This window comes from Akebia trifoliata, chromosome 4 (assembly GCF_017979445.1).
Source record: "Akebia trifoliata isolate Shusen 1 chromosome 4, ASM1797944v1, whole genome shotgun sequence".
NCBI classification, from domain to species: domain Eukaryota; kingdom Viridiplantae; phylum Streptophyta; class Magnoliopsida; order Ranunculales; family Lardizabalaceae; genus Akebia; species Akebia trifoliata.
Genome location: NC_141378.1, coordinates 26,584,693 through 26,601,278, shown reverse-complemented (window position 1 = coordinate 26,601,278; position 16,586 = coordinate 26,584,693). Strand labels below are relative to the sequence as shown.

General features: G+C 34.0%; 1 protein-coding gene and 1 non-coding gene across 2 annotated transcripts; one reads left to right on the top strand and one right to left on the bottom strand.

The window, feature by feature from the left end:
* The first annotated feature begins 12,360 nt into the window (after positions 1-12,360).
* Positions 12,361-14,910, top strand: LOC147404615 (uncharacterized). Its single transcript, XM_086437870.1, has 5 exons — positions 12,361-12,489; positions 12,764-12,798; positions 13,579-13,832; positions 14,099-14,319; positions 14,521-14,910. Exons 1-5 carry the CDS (start codon positions 12,361-12,363, stop codon positions 14,908-14,910), a joined length of 1,029 nt encoding a protein of 342 aa, XP_086293996.1.
* LOC147404616 (small nucleolar RNA R71) lies at positions 12,731-12,836 on the bottom strand. Its single transcript, XR_015178185.1, has one exon. It is a non-coding gene; the product is annotated as a small nucleolar RNA R71 (small nucleolar RNA).
* Positions 14,911-16,586: the final 1,676 nt, after the last annotated feature.

The window sequence follows — 16,586 nt, the reverse complement described above, 5'->3', positions numbered from 1 at the left end:
GAAAAAGTTTGAGTCTCGTTTACCAGACTCAAACATATTGTAGCCACTCTTCTCGGGCTAAAGAACTTAAATAATTTTGTTAATTCATTCTATGATTCAAACAAAGTTGGAGTCTCGTTTCTCAGACTCTGCCTAAGGTTTATAGGAACTTAAACAATCCTATTAATGTTTATAGGGACTTCAAAAAAACTATTCATTCTATGATTCAAAAAGTTGAAGTCTCGCTTCTCAGACTAGAACCTTCGTTTGTAGGCACTTCAAAAAACCTACTCATTCTATGATTAAAAAGTCTTGTTTCTCGGACTTGAACTTAGGTTTGTAGACACTTCAAAAAACCTACTCATTCTATAATTCAAAAAGTTGGAGTCTCGTTTCTCGGACTCGAACCTAGGTTTGTAGGCACTTCAAAAAATCTACTTATTCTATGAATTAAAAAGTTGGAGTCTCGGTTCTCGGACTCAAACTTAGGTTTATAGGCACTTCAAAATGCCTACTCATTCTATGATTCAAAAAATTGGAGTTTTGTTTCTCTGACTCGAACTTAGGTTTATATGCACTTCAAAAAACCTACTCATTCTATAATTCAAAAAATTGGAGTTTCATTTCTCGGACTCGAACTTACTAAGCCATGTTTCTCGGGTTTAGATTTATAGAAACTTAAACAATCCTATTAATTCATTTTATGATTCAAAATCGAGCTCAAAGTTTGAAAGGTCAGACCTTTATTGGCTTATCATGCATATAGATTCATAATTATCATTGGACTTCATCGGACTTTTAAGTAAGATTTTCATTTTTATCATGTGATTAAGAACAAAACTTTAGAATTAAATGACTTTCAAAAATACCCCTAGTTTCAAGGTTAGCTTTAACTAGAACTTGACTATGAGACTGATGGAGTGGTTTACACTTGAAAAATATGAACTCTAATGTATGACAAATAGAAGAACTAACATTCCCTTAAATTTAAGACCCTTATGATTATTATATATGCAATAAGGGATTGATCATTTTCTTTCGAATTTCTTTTGAAAAATGCTTGAGTTGGATTTAAAAAATCTAATAAATATTAGAATAGAAGATCTTCCTCTTCAAAGTGGTTGATGATTCTACATTTTCCTTTGGCAAACACTTGAACAAGTAAACATACTCCTAAATATTCGACAATGTTCAAGCAAACTAGATTTTTGGATAATGTTCAACAATGTTCAAGTAAACATACTCCTAAATATTCGAAAATGTTTAAGTAAACATACTCCTAAATTTTTGGAGAACCCCCCTCTATCATATCTTTAATTCTTTGGACCCTCAAATGGAGGGGTCCTTAAAGAAATATCTTGGCAATCCTTAACAATTTTGCCTGAGAGCCTGATGATCGATTTTTTTAGTTAAAATTTTTAAATTAATTTTATTAATGTTTTAATTTAATTATTTAATATTTTATTTATTAATTTTAAAAAATTTTAATTATAAAAATTATGAAATTACCGTTTTACCCTCGGAGAGGACTTTTCGGGTTATAAGTTGATTTTTTATGTTCTAGGATGTTTTAGAATCGGTTTTTCATAAGAAATTTAATGAAAATATTAGTTTTTATCATTTATAAAAAAATTTGTGTGGAATGGTCGTGAACTTTATGAGGGTATTTTCGTAATTTTGTCAAATTATGTGAAATTTGACGAAATGATTTATTTGGTTTCGATTTATTATTTTATGTGTTCGAAAGGGTTCTCCTAAGTATAATGTACGCTCTAGGGATATTTTAAGGTTATGGGTGTTTTGGTAATTTGATCATTTTTTAGTGATTTTTATCGTGAAATTTCTTTTTGTTTGAAAAATGATGATTTCTAAGCTTTTGGGGTTATATTTTCTTAGAGTAGTATGATTTCTATAGTTTTGGTAATTTGAGATACCTCATCCGGATTTTTGAAACATATCTGGTAATAAAATAAAGCATTTGAATAAACATCCATCATTGGGAACCGTTGCAATCGGGTTGACGAGTTGATTAATCAGGCGAATGCAAAAATGAGGTATCTACAGATGCCCCTCTTTGGCAGAGGGTTGAAGCAAACTAGATAGTAAATCTATTTTAGTAGATAGTAATATATCCAAATGCCAAAGCTAGTGACAGTTCATTTTGTACCTTGATTTAGCAATTCGTCAGGGTGTTCGGATCCTTAAGCGTAAAACTCTCCCCGAACTAGAAGGTTGTCAGGTCATTGAGCGAGAACTCTTATTGACAGTATCAGATCCTTGAATTTTTAAAGAATTCTCCTTGACTAAAAGTTGCAAGTGTGAGTGTGTGTATTGTGTGAAACTGAGTAAAAATGTGTCAGGTCCTAGAGATCTTCTCTCACTGACAATAATGATTCAAAATTGAAATGTACTTATGCAACGAAAGCAATCATGGAAAGGTTGAACAATGAGGTAATTGGAGTCATAAAAATATAAGAACTTTGTTTAATCCTATTAAAATTCTTTGTTTAGAGTTCGAAAAAGTATGAGTCTCGTTTACCAGACTCGAACCTATTGTAGCCATGCTTCTCGGGCTAAAGAGCTTAAACAATCCTGTTAATTCAATATGATTCAAACAAAGCTGGAGTCTCGTTTCTCAGACTCTGGCTAAGGTTTACAGGAACTTAAACAATCCTATTAAAATTAGAGTCTCGTTTCTCGGACTCGAACTAAGATTTATAGGCACTTCAAAAAATCTATTCATTTTACAATTCAAAAAGTTGGCGTCTCGCTTCTCGGACTCAAACCTAGGTTTGTAGGCACTTCAAAAAACCTACTCATTCTACGATTCAAAAAGTTGGAGTCTCATTTATTGGACTCGAACTTAAGTTTATAGGCACTTCAAAAAGTTTACTCATTCTATGATTCAACAAGTTGAAGTCTCGTTTCTCGGACTCGAACTTAGGTTTGTAGGCACTTCAAAAAGCCTACTCATTCTATAATTCAACAAGTTGGAGTCTCGTTTCTCGGACTCGAACTTAGGTTTGTAGGCACTTCAAAAAGCCTACTCATTCTCTGATTCAACAAGTTGGAGTCTCGTTTCTCGGACTTAAACTTAGGTTTGTAGGCACTTCAAAAAACCTACTCATTCTGTGATTCAAAAAATTGGAGTCTCGTTTCTTAGACTCAAACTTACTAAGCCACGTTTCTCAGGCTTAGATTTATAGGAACTTAAATAATCCTATTAATTCATTCTATGATTCAAAATCGAGCTCAAAGTTTGAAAGATTGGGTCTTTAATGGCTTATCATGCATCTGGACTCATAATTATCATTAGACTTCATTGGACTTCTAAGTAAGATTTTTTCTTTTTATCATGTGATTAAGAACAAAACTTTAGAATTAAATGACTTTAAAAAAGGCCCCTAGTTTCAAGGTTGGCTTTAACTAGAATTTGACTACGAGACTGATGGAATGAATTACGCTTGAAAAATATGGACTCTGATGTATGACAGATAGAAGAACTGATATTCCTCTAAATTTAAGACTCTTAAAGTTATCATATGTGCAATAAGGGATTGATCATTTTCTTTCGAATTTCTTTTGAAAAATGCTTGAGCTGGACATTAAAAAATCTTGATAAATATTAGAATAGAAGATCTTTCTCTTCAAAGTGGTTGATGGTTCTACATCTTCCATTAGTGAACACTTGAATAAGTAAACATACTTTTGAAGATCCTATAATGTTCAAGATGACTTTTGATTTTTTCAACTTCAACATTGTCTTCGTCTCGAATTCAACATTATCTTCATCGGATGTGAGCTCTTGACTGAAAAACGAATATTGTGACTTGAATTGTTCTGTATTTTCTAGTTTCTGCACAAGTTTCCTTCTAAATTTTTCTTCTTGATGAGACCTTTCCTCTCATTTGATGATGCCCTAATTTTTGCCTAGATCGCCTCTTCAGATTTTCAATCTAGCGGGCTTTATTTTTCTTTTTCTGATGACGCCTTAATTTTTGCTTAGGTCGTCTTTTTAGATTTTCAACCTAGCAGGCTTTCTTTTATTATGATTATGCTCTAAATCTTGCCTAAGTCATCTTTTCGGGTTTTCGACTTAGCGGGCTTCTCTTTTTTTCTTGATGATCTTGAATAACCAACTCGATAACTTCTTGGTTCCCTGCACCTTAACTGAGTCAATTAGTATTCAGGAGAACTTAATAGGTGGGCTTAGGATATGGTTTAGAAAGAAAAAATATAAGGCTCAACTTCCCAAAATGCCCCTAGTTTAATATTATCTCTTTTCTGTCAATTATTTTGATTTTTTCTAAATGCCCCTAGTTTGGTATTCTTTTCTTTTTATCAATTCTTTTGATTTTTTTTTCTAATGCCCTTAGTTTGGCATTCTGAGCCTTTCAATAGGGGATTTTTCTTTTAGATGATACTTTTTTTAAGAGAATACACTTATTCTTTGCGTGACCAGGCCTGAAGTAACTTCTCAAGTTGCTTACGTACCCCAAATATTTCTTTTTTTTTTTGGGTTCAGGTCAAAACATAGTTCATACTAAGATTCCCTCCCAAGGTTGGTCGGTGTGATTTAGCAAAAAATAGGCTATTGATTTTTTTAAAGGCTGCAAAGGACTAGAAAAGTTATTTTTTTCTTGGTAAAATAGGCAAATAGTTCGACCAAAGAAGGTCTCCTTTGGTGAAATACTAATTAATTTGGTAAAGGTTCTAGGAACTCGATATCTAGATTGCTCTATCGAGTGAAGTCTTCTTTTGAGAATGAGTAATCTTCAGTCTTCTTCTGAGAAAGAGTAATCTTCAATCTTCTTCTATGAAATTGAGTGTGATTGAGTTCTTTGTATTTGACATTGACTCGTTCAATCCTTTCCAATTCTTTTGTGAATGAGAACTCTCTTCACTCGAGTGAAAAACGTGATGAATCCCTTCTTGTGGATCTTAACACCTTTGTTAATGGTTTCAACTACATCATTCTTGACTGATAATCTTTGATTTTGAAGTTCATCCTCAACTTTAGAACTTGATCTATTTTGGTGCGATCTATCAATAAATCATCACGAAACCAAATAATAATGTTGTCAAATTTCTCAAGTAAGTTTATAATTATCTCATGTTTTCCTAGGAATAATGTAGTACCAATTTGCATTTCTTGAGTGTACTATTTAATTCCAATATTTATCAAATTTGATTGGTGAGCTTTAAGTCATTTCTTATGTTAGATTTTATGTTCACATCATTATTGCACACAAGATAATCAAAAACTTCTTTATTTATTGGAATTGAAAAGAACATAGACTCATAAACCTTAATAAAACCCAAAAATAAAGATGACTAACTGAATTCAAAGATTTACGCAACTGAAGCTATAGAAAACTAAGAAGACTTAAAAGACGACATCATTCTGAATGGAGGGATACAATTCTAGAGTCTATGTCACTTTGGTTATCTTCGATGGATAACTTGAACTTGCCTATTTTTACTATCTCTTCATATTTTGATTCAAGCTTGTCATATGCGGGACAACCCGTTGCTTCGATAATTTCTCTGTTCTTCAGTTTTGTCACTGCCTTAGGGTAGTTGAGCTCATTTTGGCATGGAGCGAATGCACTATTAAGATCAATTGGGTGAATAAAGGAAACTGGGCCAATTGATTCGGGTTTGGATATGGATATTAGGTTTAGAGTAGGAGGGGGTTGATTTTGAAAGCTAGGCAAAGGGTTAGTCTTAACATTGGGTGCGGTAGGAGTATGTATGGTAACCTTTCCTTGTTCAATCAAGTCTTGGATAGCATGACGGAGAGTAATACACCTGTCAAGAACATGACCAGGAATCTAATGGAATTCACAGAATTGTCCATTATTCATGTTTGGGGGAAGAGGATTAGGTAAAAGCTTAGGTTGTAAAAGTGTCAACAATCCCTTTTTCATCAATTTTTGATAATAAGGGACATTCCAAGATTGGTAAACTGTCTCCTAGGCTTAGCTTGTAAAGGCTGAGTAGCTTGAGAAGATAGTGCGAAGGAAGTGTTGGTCACTTGTAAGGAATTGACATTAAGTTTAAAATGTTTGAGTTTTGAATCAGACGAGTTATCAAAAAGTCCCGAAGAGTAAGCATTCTCAACTTGATTTCCAACCTTAAGGAGGGATTGAAAAGTGGGAAGCTACTGAGGCATCAAGTACTTGGCATAATTTGGAGTGAGATTCCTGAGAATAATCTTGACTTGTTCTTTCTTTTGAGGTCGGTCCCATAATTGAGTTGCTTTAGCTCTCCATCGAGCAATGAACTCAGTGAAAGTTTCCCCAGATTTCTATTTAGTAGTTTCTAGGTCTCTTCTTGTGAGTTTAATATCCATGTTGAATGAATATCGACCAATAAGTTTTTTATCAATTCATGCCATGTTCTTACCCGAGATGAGTCCAATGACATTAACCAGCGTAGAGCAGGACCTATAAGGGTTCTTTGAAAAAGTTGAACAATCTGTTTTTCACTCAGACCCTGAGATTGCATTATGCTAACATATACTTTTAAGTGAGTCCTAGGGCATCCAATACCGTCAAACTTCTCCATATCTGGCATTGTGAATTTCTCTAGTAGACGGACCGTGGGAAACAAAGTCATTGCCCCTAATCCAAGAGTAAGACCATCGGGGTCTTTAATATTATTCAAAGCAGTATCAACCTGAGTTATTCGATGAGCCAAGACAGGGTCGACGTGTAACTGATCATCTTCTTGATTTTCAACGAGGTCAAACACATCCTGAGGTTCTATAGCTTTATCTTTTCCCTTTTCAATTTTTAGGGATTCGATTTGTGTTTGGACAGAAGCAATAATCTGTGTTTGAAAAGATTCTAAAATCTGACGGAGCGCAGCTTCATCCATGGTACTCGTTTCTTCTCGTGACAAAGACTGACTATTTGACAATGGTACTCTGGAAAGACAACTCTTTTCATGGATCCAAACTGGTACAGATGGAGGTTTAGAACGTTTGGGACCAATTATCACCTGATTGGAAGTAAACCAAGGTTAACTATTGACTCTAAAGGTTTGACTCTTAACCATATGATTAAAGTTTCGATATAGAATAGCCCAAGTCCGGTGGAAAATATCAAATCCAAATGCACTATAAGTCTATAGTGACCAAGAAAGTGAGAAAGATTAGACGCGGGTCTACCCCTGATTGGGATTGAACTTTTGATCAGACAAATTAATTTGATCCTAAGATCGAATCTTTCTATACAAAGTGGTGTGGATCTTTAAGAGTGAAACCAATTAGTCCAACTAATTTGGTATTGACCAGTTTGATCCATTTGTCAATTGGGACAACTTGTTTGAGTGGTTCAAATTAATCGGTACATTTCAACGATTGGGTCAGACCGATATTGTGGGTTTTGTTTGATTATTCTAGATCGGTCCGCCTACTTACCTATTGGTTGGATTGATTTGAGCAACCCGGGAACACCTATAGTCAGTTCAGGTCGTGACCTATAGGAAAACTTCTAGACTCTAGGTTTACTACGTGCAATGTAATTTATATGGCCACCCTTACCCAAGCACACTTATATATTTCTCGATACGTGGTGACTTAGTTTGGTATACCGTATAGGTGATAATCTAAAACCTTAACTCACTTCTCTGAAGCCAAAAATAGCTAGTTTGATCCCCAGTTGAGAGGTGGCACACAATGCTGAGCAAGGGCCCACTTAAATACCTCTCGTCTAGAATAGACGTAGTCTATCCCCATCGTACAGTAGGTTACAGCGGGGCAGGATCTCGCTTAGGCACCGGTTTTGATAAAAAGGACAATTGATATACTTGGATTATCTTTTATATTCCTACGAGTATGAGTCAAGAGTTGTAGCTTTCATAAATGGTTTGGCATCCCACGAGGGGACCGACCACGTACTAATACTACATTGGCAATCGGGACATGTGACTGTGTGACTCACAATAGGTCAGGTCGCTCCAGCCTGGGTGCATCAATATATCTCTCAGAATCACCTGATCAGACGGTATTGATGCCCCAGTTTGATATACCCTAAGCTACATGACTGGCATTGTGGTTTTCATGAATGACATTGCATCTCCGAAGAGACCGAACTACGCACTAGTGCCACGTTGGCTATATGGGACGTGTAAGTGTGCAAAGCAATAATATAAACGTGCTAGTGGTGTATGAACAGGGTGGGATGTGCCCGGGGCTTTTTCCAAACAAATGGGCCCATGGGCCTAATCATACCATCACACATTGATACCATATGAATATTAGCCAAAACAAATACCAGTCCAATAAAATCATTAAGATCACCAATAAGCACATCAACTATATATCTGATCAAGATTAATGGCAAATCAATTAATGAGCATGACATATAATAATTGATCAAACAAACATTGCAATAGGCATGATTTTTATAATTTTTAAGGTCCAATCAATGATCACTTTTGGGTGATCCAAAATAAATCGAGATTCCAATAGATGTTACATTGATGATCGGATGATAATTGTTGAGATGAGCTCGCTTTTAGGAATATTAACACTAGATAAATTTGGATTTTCTGTGAATTAGGAAAATATAATATGAACTTGCATCAATGATATTTAAGGCTCCCAATAATGAAATCCAATGAATTCAGGTCCTAAATTAATCTGCTCGATGGGATCTACGTTTTATTAATAGGTGCCCAGACCTAATTCTAACTAGAATATTCCGTAAAAACGTTTTAACGTTGCTGTCCCAACCTTCATTCAGCAACAATTCCAGATTTACAGATTGAGCTTGCATCGATGATATATAAGGCTTCCAGTAACGAAATTGAGTGAATTCAGGTTCTAAATTAATCTACTTGATGAGATCTACATTTTATTAATTGGTGCCCAGACTTAATTCTCACTAGAATATTCTATAAAAACGTTTTGACAGTGTTGTCCCAATCTTCATTCAGCAACAATTCCAGATTTACAGATTGAACTAGCATCGATGATATCCAAGGCTCCTAATAACGAAATTGAGTGAACTTAAGTTCTAAATTAATTTACTCAATGAGATCAAAGTTTTATTAATAGGTTCCCAGACTTAATTCTCACTAGAATATTTTGTAAAAATGTTTTAACATTGTTGTCCCAACCTTCATCATTCCATCATTTTCATATGTCAATTTGAATCTTTCATTATTTAGGGGTCATCAAAAAGTGATCCTTAATTAGATAAAAATGCAATACCCAAAATCATCCATAATCAAGCCACAAAAAGAAATAAATAAATAAACAAATAAATAAATAAAATAAATCGAACTAAATAATAAAAAAAACTAGGTCATCATGGCAATGCTCCCATACTTGGGATTTTTCAATTCTGATACTCAATAGTCTCCAGTGGAGTCGCCACTGAAAGCGCCCTCGATTCGTAGGATGCGCAGATCCGCTTTTGACCCTTGAGGTTTGGGAGTCGTCACCTAGTTATTACGGTCTAGGAACCGAATACTGACTCTAAATGGATAAAGAAACTAATCTACTAAAGAAAAACTAAATCCGGGGATCACATTACAGGGTGGAAGGTGTTAGGCACCAACCCCGCTCGGCCAATGCTGGTCTCTACTTATCCCAAATAAGACTACATTGCTAACAAAAATCTAGATAGAAAAAATAAAAGAGATTTTACCTTCGAACGCAACGGTTCTATTCCCTCATATTTAATAAAATTGCTCCTTGTACTGTACTCCTTATTTCGTTCTGTCTCCGGATCTGATTTCTGATCTTCAAGGCAATGTATTTCTCTCTTAGATCTGGATTCTTTGAATTTTTTATTGCAGATTTCGGGGTGTTTTTGAAGGATTTCTAAGGTATTTTTCAAGCTAAAATTGAAGTATGGGTGTTAGGTAAGGAGTTGGGGCTTCAAAATTAAGGTTTGCGAGAGGGTAGGGAAGTTTTTTGACCTACTTCTCTTAGGATTTTTGATTTGATACGAAAATAGGGTATGGAGGCTCCTCTTTATAGATTTTTTTAGGGGTTGGCTTAGATAGAATTAGTGTTTAATTAGAATTCTTTAAATTAGAGTTATATTTTAATTATAATTATTTTAGGTAGAGTTGTATTTTAATTAGAATTGTTTTAGGTAGAGTTATATTTTAGTTAGAATTCTATTAAATAGAGTTATTATTTAATTAGAACTCTATTAGGGTTTTGACTTTTGGTCTTATTTGATTGACTTTAAGATTTCGACTTTAGTCTTACTTGGTTGACTTTTAATATCTTGACTTTAGTCTTACTCAATTGACTTTAATTTTGACTTTAGTCTTACTTGATTGACTTTAATACCTTGACTTTAATTTTTGGAGAACCCCCCTCTATCATATCTTTAATTCTTTGGCCCCCAAATGGAGGGGTCCTTAAAGAAATATCTTGGCAACCCTCAACAATTTTGCCTAAGAGCCTGATTGATCGAATTTTTTATTTTAAATTTTTAAATAAATTTTATTAATATTTCAATTTAATTATTTAATATTTTATTTATTAATTTCAAAAATTTTAATTATAAAAATTATGAAATTATCGTTTTGCCCTCGGAGAGGACTTTTCCGCTTTATAAGTTTATTTTTTATGTTCTAGGATATTTTAGAATCGATTTTTCATAAGAAATTTAATGAAAATGTTGGTTTTTATCATTTATAAAATTTTTTGTGTGGAATGGTCGTGAACTTTATGAGGGGTATTTTCGTAATTTTGTCAAATTCTGTGAAATTTGACGAAATAATTTATTTGGTTTCGATTTATTATTTTATGTGTTCGAAAGAATTTTCCTAAGTGTAATGTAGGCTCTAGGGATATTTTAAGGTTAGGGGTATTTTGGTAATTTGATCATTTTTTAGTGATTTTTATCGTGAAACTTCTTTTTGTTTGAAAAATGTTGATTTCTAAGCTTTTGGGGTTATATTTTCCTAGCTTAGCATAGTTTCTATAGTTTTGGTAATTTGAGATACCTCATCCGGATTTCTGAAACATATCTGGTAACAAAATAAAGCATTGGAATAAATATCCATCATTGGAAACCGTTGCAATCAGGTTGACAAGTTGATTAATCAGGCGAGTGCAAAAATGGGGTGTCTAGACGTACCCCAAATATTTCTTTTTCTTTTTTGGGATCAGGTCAAAACGTAGTTCATACCTAGACTTCCTTCCTGAAACTGGTTGGTGTGGTTTAGAAAGAAGAGGCTATTGCTTTTATTTTTTTAAAGGCTGCGATGGCTAAAGAATGTTATTTCTTTTTTAGTAAGATAAGATAATTGTTCGACCAAAGAAGACCTCCTTTGGTGAATGCAGCTTAACTTGGTCAAAGTTTCAAGAATTTGATATCTGGATTACTCTGTCGAGTAAGGTCTTCTTTTGAAAATGAATATTCTTCAATCTTCTTTTGTGAAATCGAATATGATCGAGTTTTCTGACTATTCAACTCTTCTAAAATTTCAAGAAAATCTTTTATTCTCTTATGAATGAAAACTCTCATCTTTTGAGTGAAAAACATGGTAGATCAACTTGTAGGTCTTAGCGTCTTTGTCGATGCTTTCAGCTATATCATTTTTGACCAATAATTTTTTACTTTGAAATCACTCTTGACTTTAAATCTTGATCTATGTTTTTGTGCGATCCATCCATATATCCTTATGAGACTATGCAAGAACATTGTTGAATTTCTCAAGTTTACAATTCTCTCATGTTATCCTAGGGATAATGTAGTGCCGATTTGCACTTCTTGAGAGTAATCTTTAACTCTAGTATTTATCAAGTTCGATTTGTAAGCCTTGAGTCATTCCTCATGTTTGACATTACGCTCAAATCATTATTACATGAGTGATAATCAAAAGTTAATTTATCATAGAAGAAATGAGAATTTAATCAAGTAGATTGTTTAGGGGAAATTATAAACCTAGGTTTTATCACTCGTTGATTTTAAATCTGCAAATTTATCATCTGCGTTATTTTCCTTGTTTATTTTTAAATCTTATTTTCACTATTGTTTAGATAAAATTAGAGTGAGATATATTGGTAATTAGCAATAGATTGGCATTTAGTCTCCGTGGGAATGATACTTTCTCATAACTTTATTACTTGTTTCAATACGTATATTTGCTTGAGTAAATTAGACAATAATTTTTTGGCGCTATTGTCGGGGACTAATTTATTAATCTTTTTGTTAATATTAATTCAATCATATTTGATTTTAGATCAAATTTTTCTTTGTTTTAAGGTGTTTGGCTAGTGTATGTGTAGTACGAGAAATTTAGAGTTTGTTCCTTTGGATCTTGAGATCGAGTAAACTTGTTAAAGAATTAGAATGAATAAGCAAGACGCTTCTTAACACCATATAATGCCTGCCCAAAATAATGGCAATGAGGCTCCTAAGTCTATGCGGGACTATGTTGTTCCTTTTGGTGGATGGGATTCACACTAGTATCCATCGTCCAGCGATACAAGCCAACAACTTTGAGCTCAAGCTGGCTACTATTCAGATGGTACAAGCAACTCAATTTGGGGGTTCTAATGTCGAAGACCCCAATGCACATTTAACTAATTTTGTGCCATTTTCAAGTATAACGGTGTTGACGATGATGCCATCCGGTTGCGACAATTTCCATTCTCATTGTGGGATATGGCTAAGAATTGGCTGGACTCATTGCCAAAGGAATCTATCACCACTTGGGATGACTTGGCGAAAAAGTTCTTGCTAAATATTTTCCACCTTCAAAAACTATAAAGCTGAGGAATGATAAAACTACTTTTATGCAGTTGGACAGTGAGACTCTCTATGAAGCTTGGGAAAGGTATAAAGATCTGTTTCGAAGATGTCCTCATCATGCTCTACCAGACTGGCTGATCATCCAAACTTTCTACAATGGGTTGGTTGGATCTATCAGAATAATTGTTGATACTGCAATAGGTAGATTTCTTATGACGAAGACATTTGAAGATGGTTATAATTTATTAGAGGAGATATGTGCCCTAGTAATCCAGAGGCTCTCAATTTTATTGGTAACGGGCAAAATAATCTATACTCCAACTACTACAATCTAGGCTGAAAAAATCATCTAAACTTCTCTTGAGGTAACAACAATCAAGCTGTAACCTCTTCAGCTGTAAAGCCCATGTTTCAACCGAATTATTATCCTCAAGCTCATCCTAGAGAAAAGAAGCCTTCATTGGAAAATCTAGTGCATCAGATGGGAACCAACACTAATCAGTTCATGATAGAGAGTAAAATTCAATTTCAGAGCCAAGCAGCTTCTATCCAAAATATAGAAATTCAGTTGGGTCAGCTTGGTTCAACAATTAACAATCGTCCTCAAGGAACCTTGACTAGCAATACAGAGACTAATCTGAAGAGATGGCAAGGAATACTACAAGGCTATCACATTGAGGAGTGGAAAAGAGCTAAATGATGTTGTCAAGAAAACAAAAGAACCGGATGTTTTAGTGGCGAAAGAGACAGTTTTTGAATAACAGGGTGAATAAGAAAAGGAAGCTACAATGCATGAGCACAAAAAGCTAGGCTTGGAAAAGATTACTCCTTACAACCCAACCCCACCATTTCCTTAACGTTTCAGGAAGCAAAAACATGACGAGCAATTTGCAAAGTTTCTAAATTTTTTCAAGAAGTTGCATATTAATATCCCATTTGCTGAAGCTTTAGAGAAAATTCCAAGTTATGTCAAGTTTATGAAAGATATCTTGACTAAAAAGAGGCGATTGAGTGAATTCCAAATAGTGGGTTTGACTGAAGAATGCAGTGCTATCATTCAAAGGAAACTTCCAACAAAGCTTAAGGATTCAGGGAGCTTCACTATATCATATACCATAGGTAATCAATTCTCTAGTAGAGCTTTGTGTGATTTGGGGGCTAGTATTAATCTAATGCTAGTGTCTATATTTCAAAAATCGAGATTGAAAGAAGCCAGGCCTACTACTGTGACATTCTAGTTAGTTGATCATCACTGAAATATCTAAGGAGGATTATTGAAGATGTACTTGTTAAGGTTGATAAATTTATATTCCCTATAGATTTTATTGTTCTTGATATGGAGAAGGATAGGGATGTTCCACTCATTCTTGGCTGACCATTTTTAGCCATAAACAGAACTCTTATTGATGTGCAAAAGGGGGAGCTTACTACGAGAGTTCAAGATAAAGAGGCAAAGTTTAATGTGTTCAAAGCCATGAAATTCCTTTATGAAGAGCCTGAAGACTGCTATAGAATTGATTTAATATACACATGTGTTCGATATGACCAATTAGAATTGGCAATCCTTAATGCGTACAATGAGGAAGATTTGGAGTATTTGGAGTTGGTGAGCTACTTGGTGGCTACGCAAATTAAGGCAAAGTTTGAGTTGTTAGAAGTGTCATCGTTAGGTTCTCATTTGAAGCCTTCAATTCAAGAATCGCCATCACTAGAGCTCAAGCCTTTTCCTAGTCATATGAGGTATGATTTTCTTGATGAATCGCTCGCTTTATTAATTATTATTTCTACCTCTTTTGGGACTGAATAGGAAGACAAGTTATTAAGGATGTTGCAAGAGTACAAGAAAGCATTGGGATGGTTCATAACATATACTAAAGAAATTAGTCCTTTTATTTGCATGCACAAAATCCTTATGGAAGATGATCATAAGCCCTCTATTGAACACCAACGTCGACTTAACCCGTCTCGCAAAAATTGGTCCAAGCTATTAGATGACGCATTATGGGCTTACTGGACTGCCTACAAAACAACAATTGGAATGTCACCTTACTGGTTGATTTTTGACAAGGGGTGTCATCTTCCGGTCGAACTGGAACACAATGCATTTTGGGCAATAACGAATTTGAATTTTGATTTAAAAGCTACTGGTGAAAAGCGTCTTTTGCAGCTCAATGAAATGGATAAGTTTCGTCTCTAAGCCTATGAGAATGTCAAGCTTAATGAAGAGCAAACCAAAAGATGGCATTGTCGATACCCCATTTTTGCACTTGCTTGATTAATCAACTCGTCAATCCGATCGCAACGGTTCCCAATGATGGATGTTTATTCCAATACTTTATTTTGTTACCAGATATGTTTCAGAGATCTAGATGAGGTATCTCGAACTGACAAGACTGTAGAAACCACGCTATGCTAGGAAAATATAACTCCAAAATCTTAGAAATCATTATTTTCAGACAAAAAGAAGCTTCATGATAAAAATCACTAAAAAATGACCAAATTATCAAAATATCCCTAACATTAACATAACCCTAGAGCCTACGTTACACTTAGGAAAACTCATTCAAACACATAAAATAACAAATTGAAACTAAATAAATCATTTCGTCAATTTTCACAAAATTTGACAAAATTATGAAAATGCCTCTCATAAAATTCACGATCATTCCGCACAAAATTTTTTATAAATGACACAAACCAATATTTTCATTGAATTCCTTACGAAAAATAGATTCTAAAACATCCTAGAACATCAAAAATCGACTTAAAACACAAAAAGTCCTCTCCGAGGGTAAAACGATAATTTTATAATTTTTATAATTAAAATTTTTGAAATTAATAAATAAAGCATTAAATAATTAAAGTGAAACATTAATAAAATTAATTTAAAATTTTAAACAAAAAAAAATCAATCAATCAGGCTCTCAGGCAAAATTGTTGATGGTTGCCAAGATATTTATTCAAGGACCCCTCTATTTGGGGGTCTAAAGAATTAAAGATATAATAGAGGGGGATTCCCCAAAAAATTAAAGTCAATCAAGTAAGACTAAAGTCAAGATAGACTAAAGTCAAAATCTTAAAGTCAATCAAATAAGACCAAAAGTCAAAATCCTAATAGAGTTCTAATTAAATAATAATTCTATTTAATAATCCTAATTAAATAATAACTCTATTTAATAGAATTCTAACTAAAATATAACTCTACTTAAAACAATTCTAATTAAAATATAAATCTACCTAAAATAATTCTAATTAAAATATAAATTTAACTAAAATAATTATAATTAAACACTAATTCTATCTAAGCAAACACTTAAAGAAATCTATAAATAGGGGTCCTTACACCCTATTTTCGTATCAAATAAAAAATCCTAAGAGAAGTAGGTCAAAAAGCTTCCCTAGCCTCCCATGAACCCTAATTTTGAAGTCCCAACTCCTTGCCTAACACTCATACTTCGATTTTAGCCTGAAAATAACTAGAAGCCCTTCAAAAACACCTCAAAATTCATAAAAAAATTCGAAAAATCCAGATCTAAGAAAGAAATACCTTGTCTCGGAGACAAAACGAAGCAAGGAGCGATTTTATCAGATCTGAGGGAATAGAATTGTTGCTTTCGAAGGTAAAATTTCTTTTATTTTTTTTTATCTAGATTTTTTTTTAGCAATGTAGTCTTATTTGGGATAAGTAGAGACCGGCATTAGCCGGGCGGGGTTGGTGCCTAGCACCTTCCAACCCCGTAATGTAATCTTCGGATTCAGTTTTTCTTTAGTAGATTAGTCGTTTTTATCCGTTTCGAGTCTATATTTGGTTCCTGAACCGTAATAATTGGGTGACGACTCCCAAACCTCAAAGGTCAAAAGCGGATCCGCGCA

What these genes read in the sequence shown, in the direction of transcription:
- LOC147404615 (XM_086437870.1), top strand. Translation starts at nt 12,361, where the DNA reads ATGGCAATGAGGCTCCTAAGTCTATGCGGGACTATGTTGTTCCTTTTG. An exon ending in CTCTATGAAGCTTGGGAAAG is followed by an intron (nt 12,799 to 13,578) that starts GTATAAAGATCT and finishes TTAACGTTTCAG; the next exon opens with GAAGCAAAAACATGACGAGC. An exon ending in CACTATATCATATACCATAG is followed by an intron (nt 13,833 to 14,098) that starts GTAATCAATTCT and finishes GACCATTTTTAG; the next exon opens with CCATAAACAGAACTCTTATT.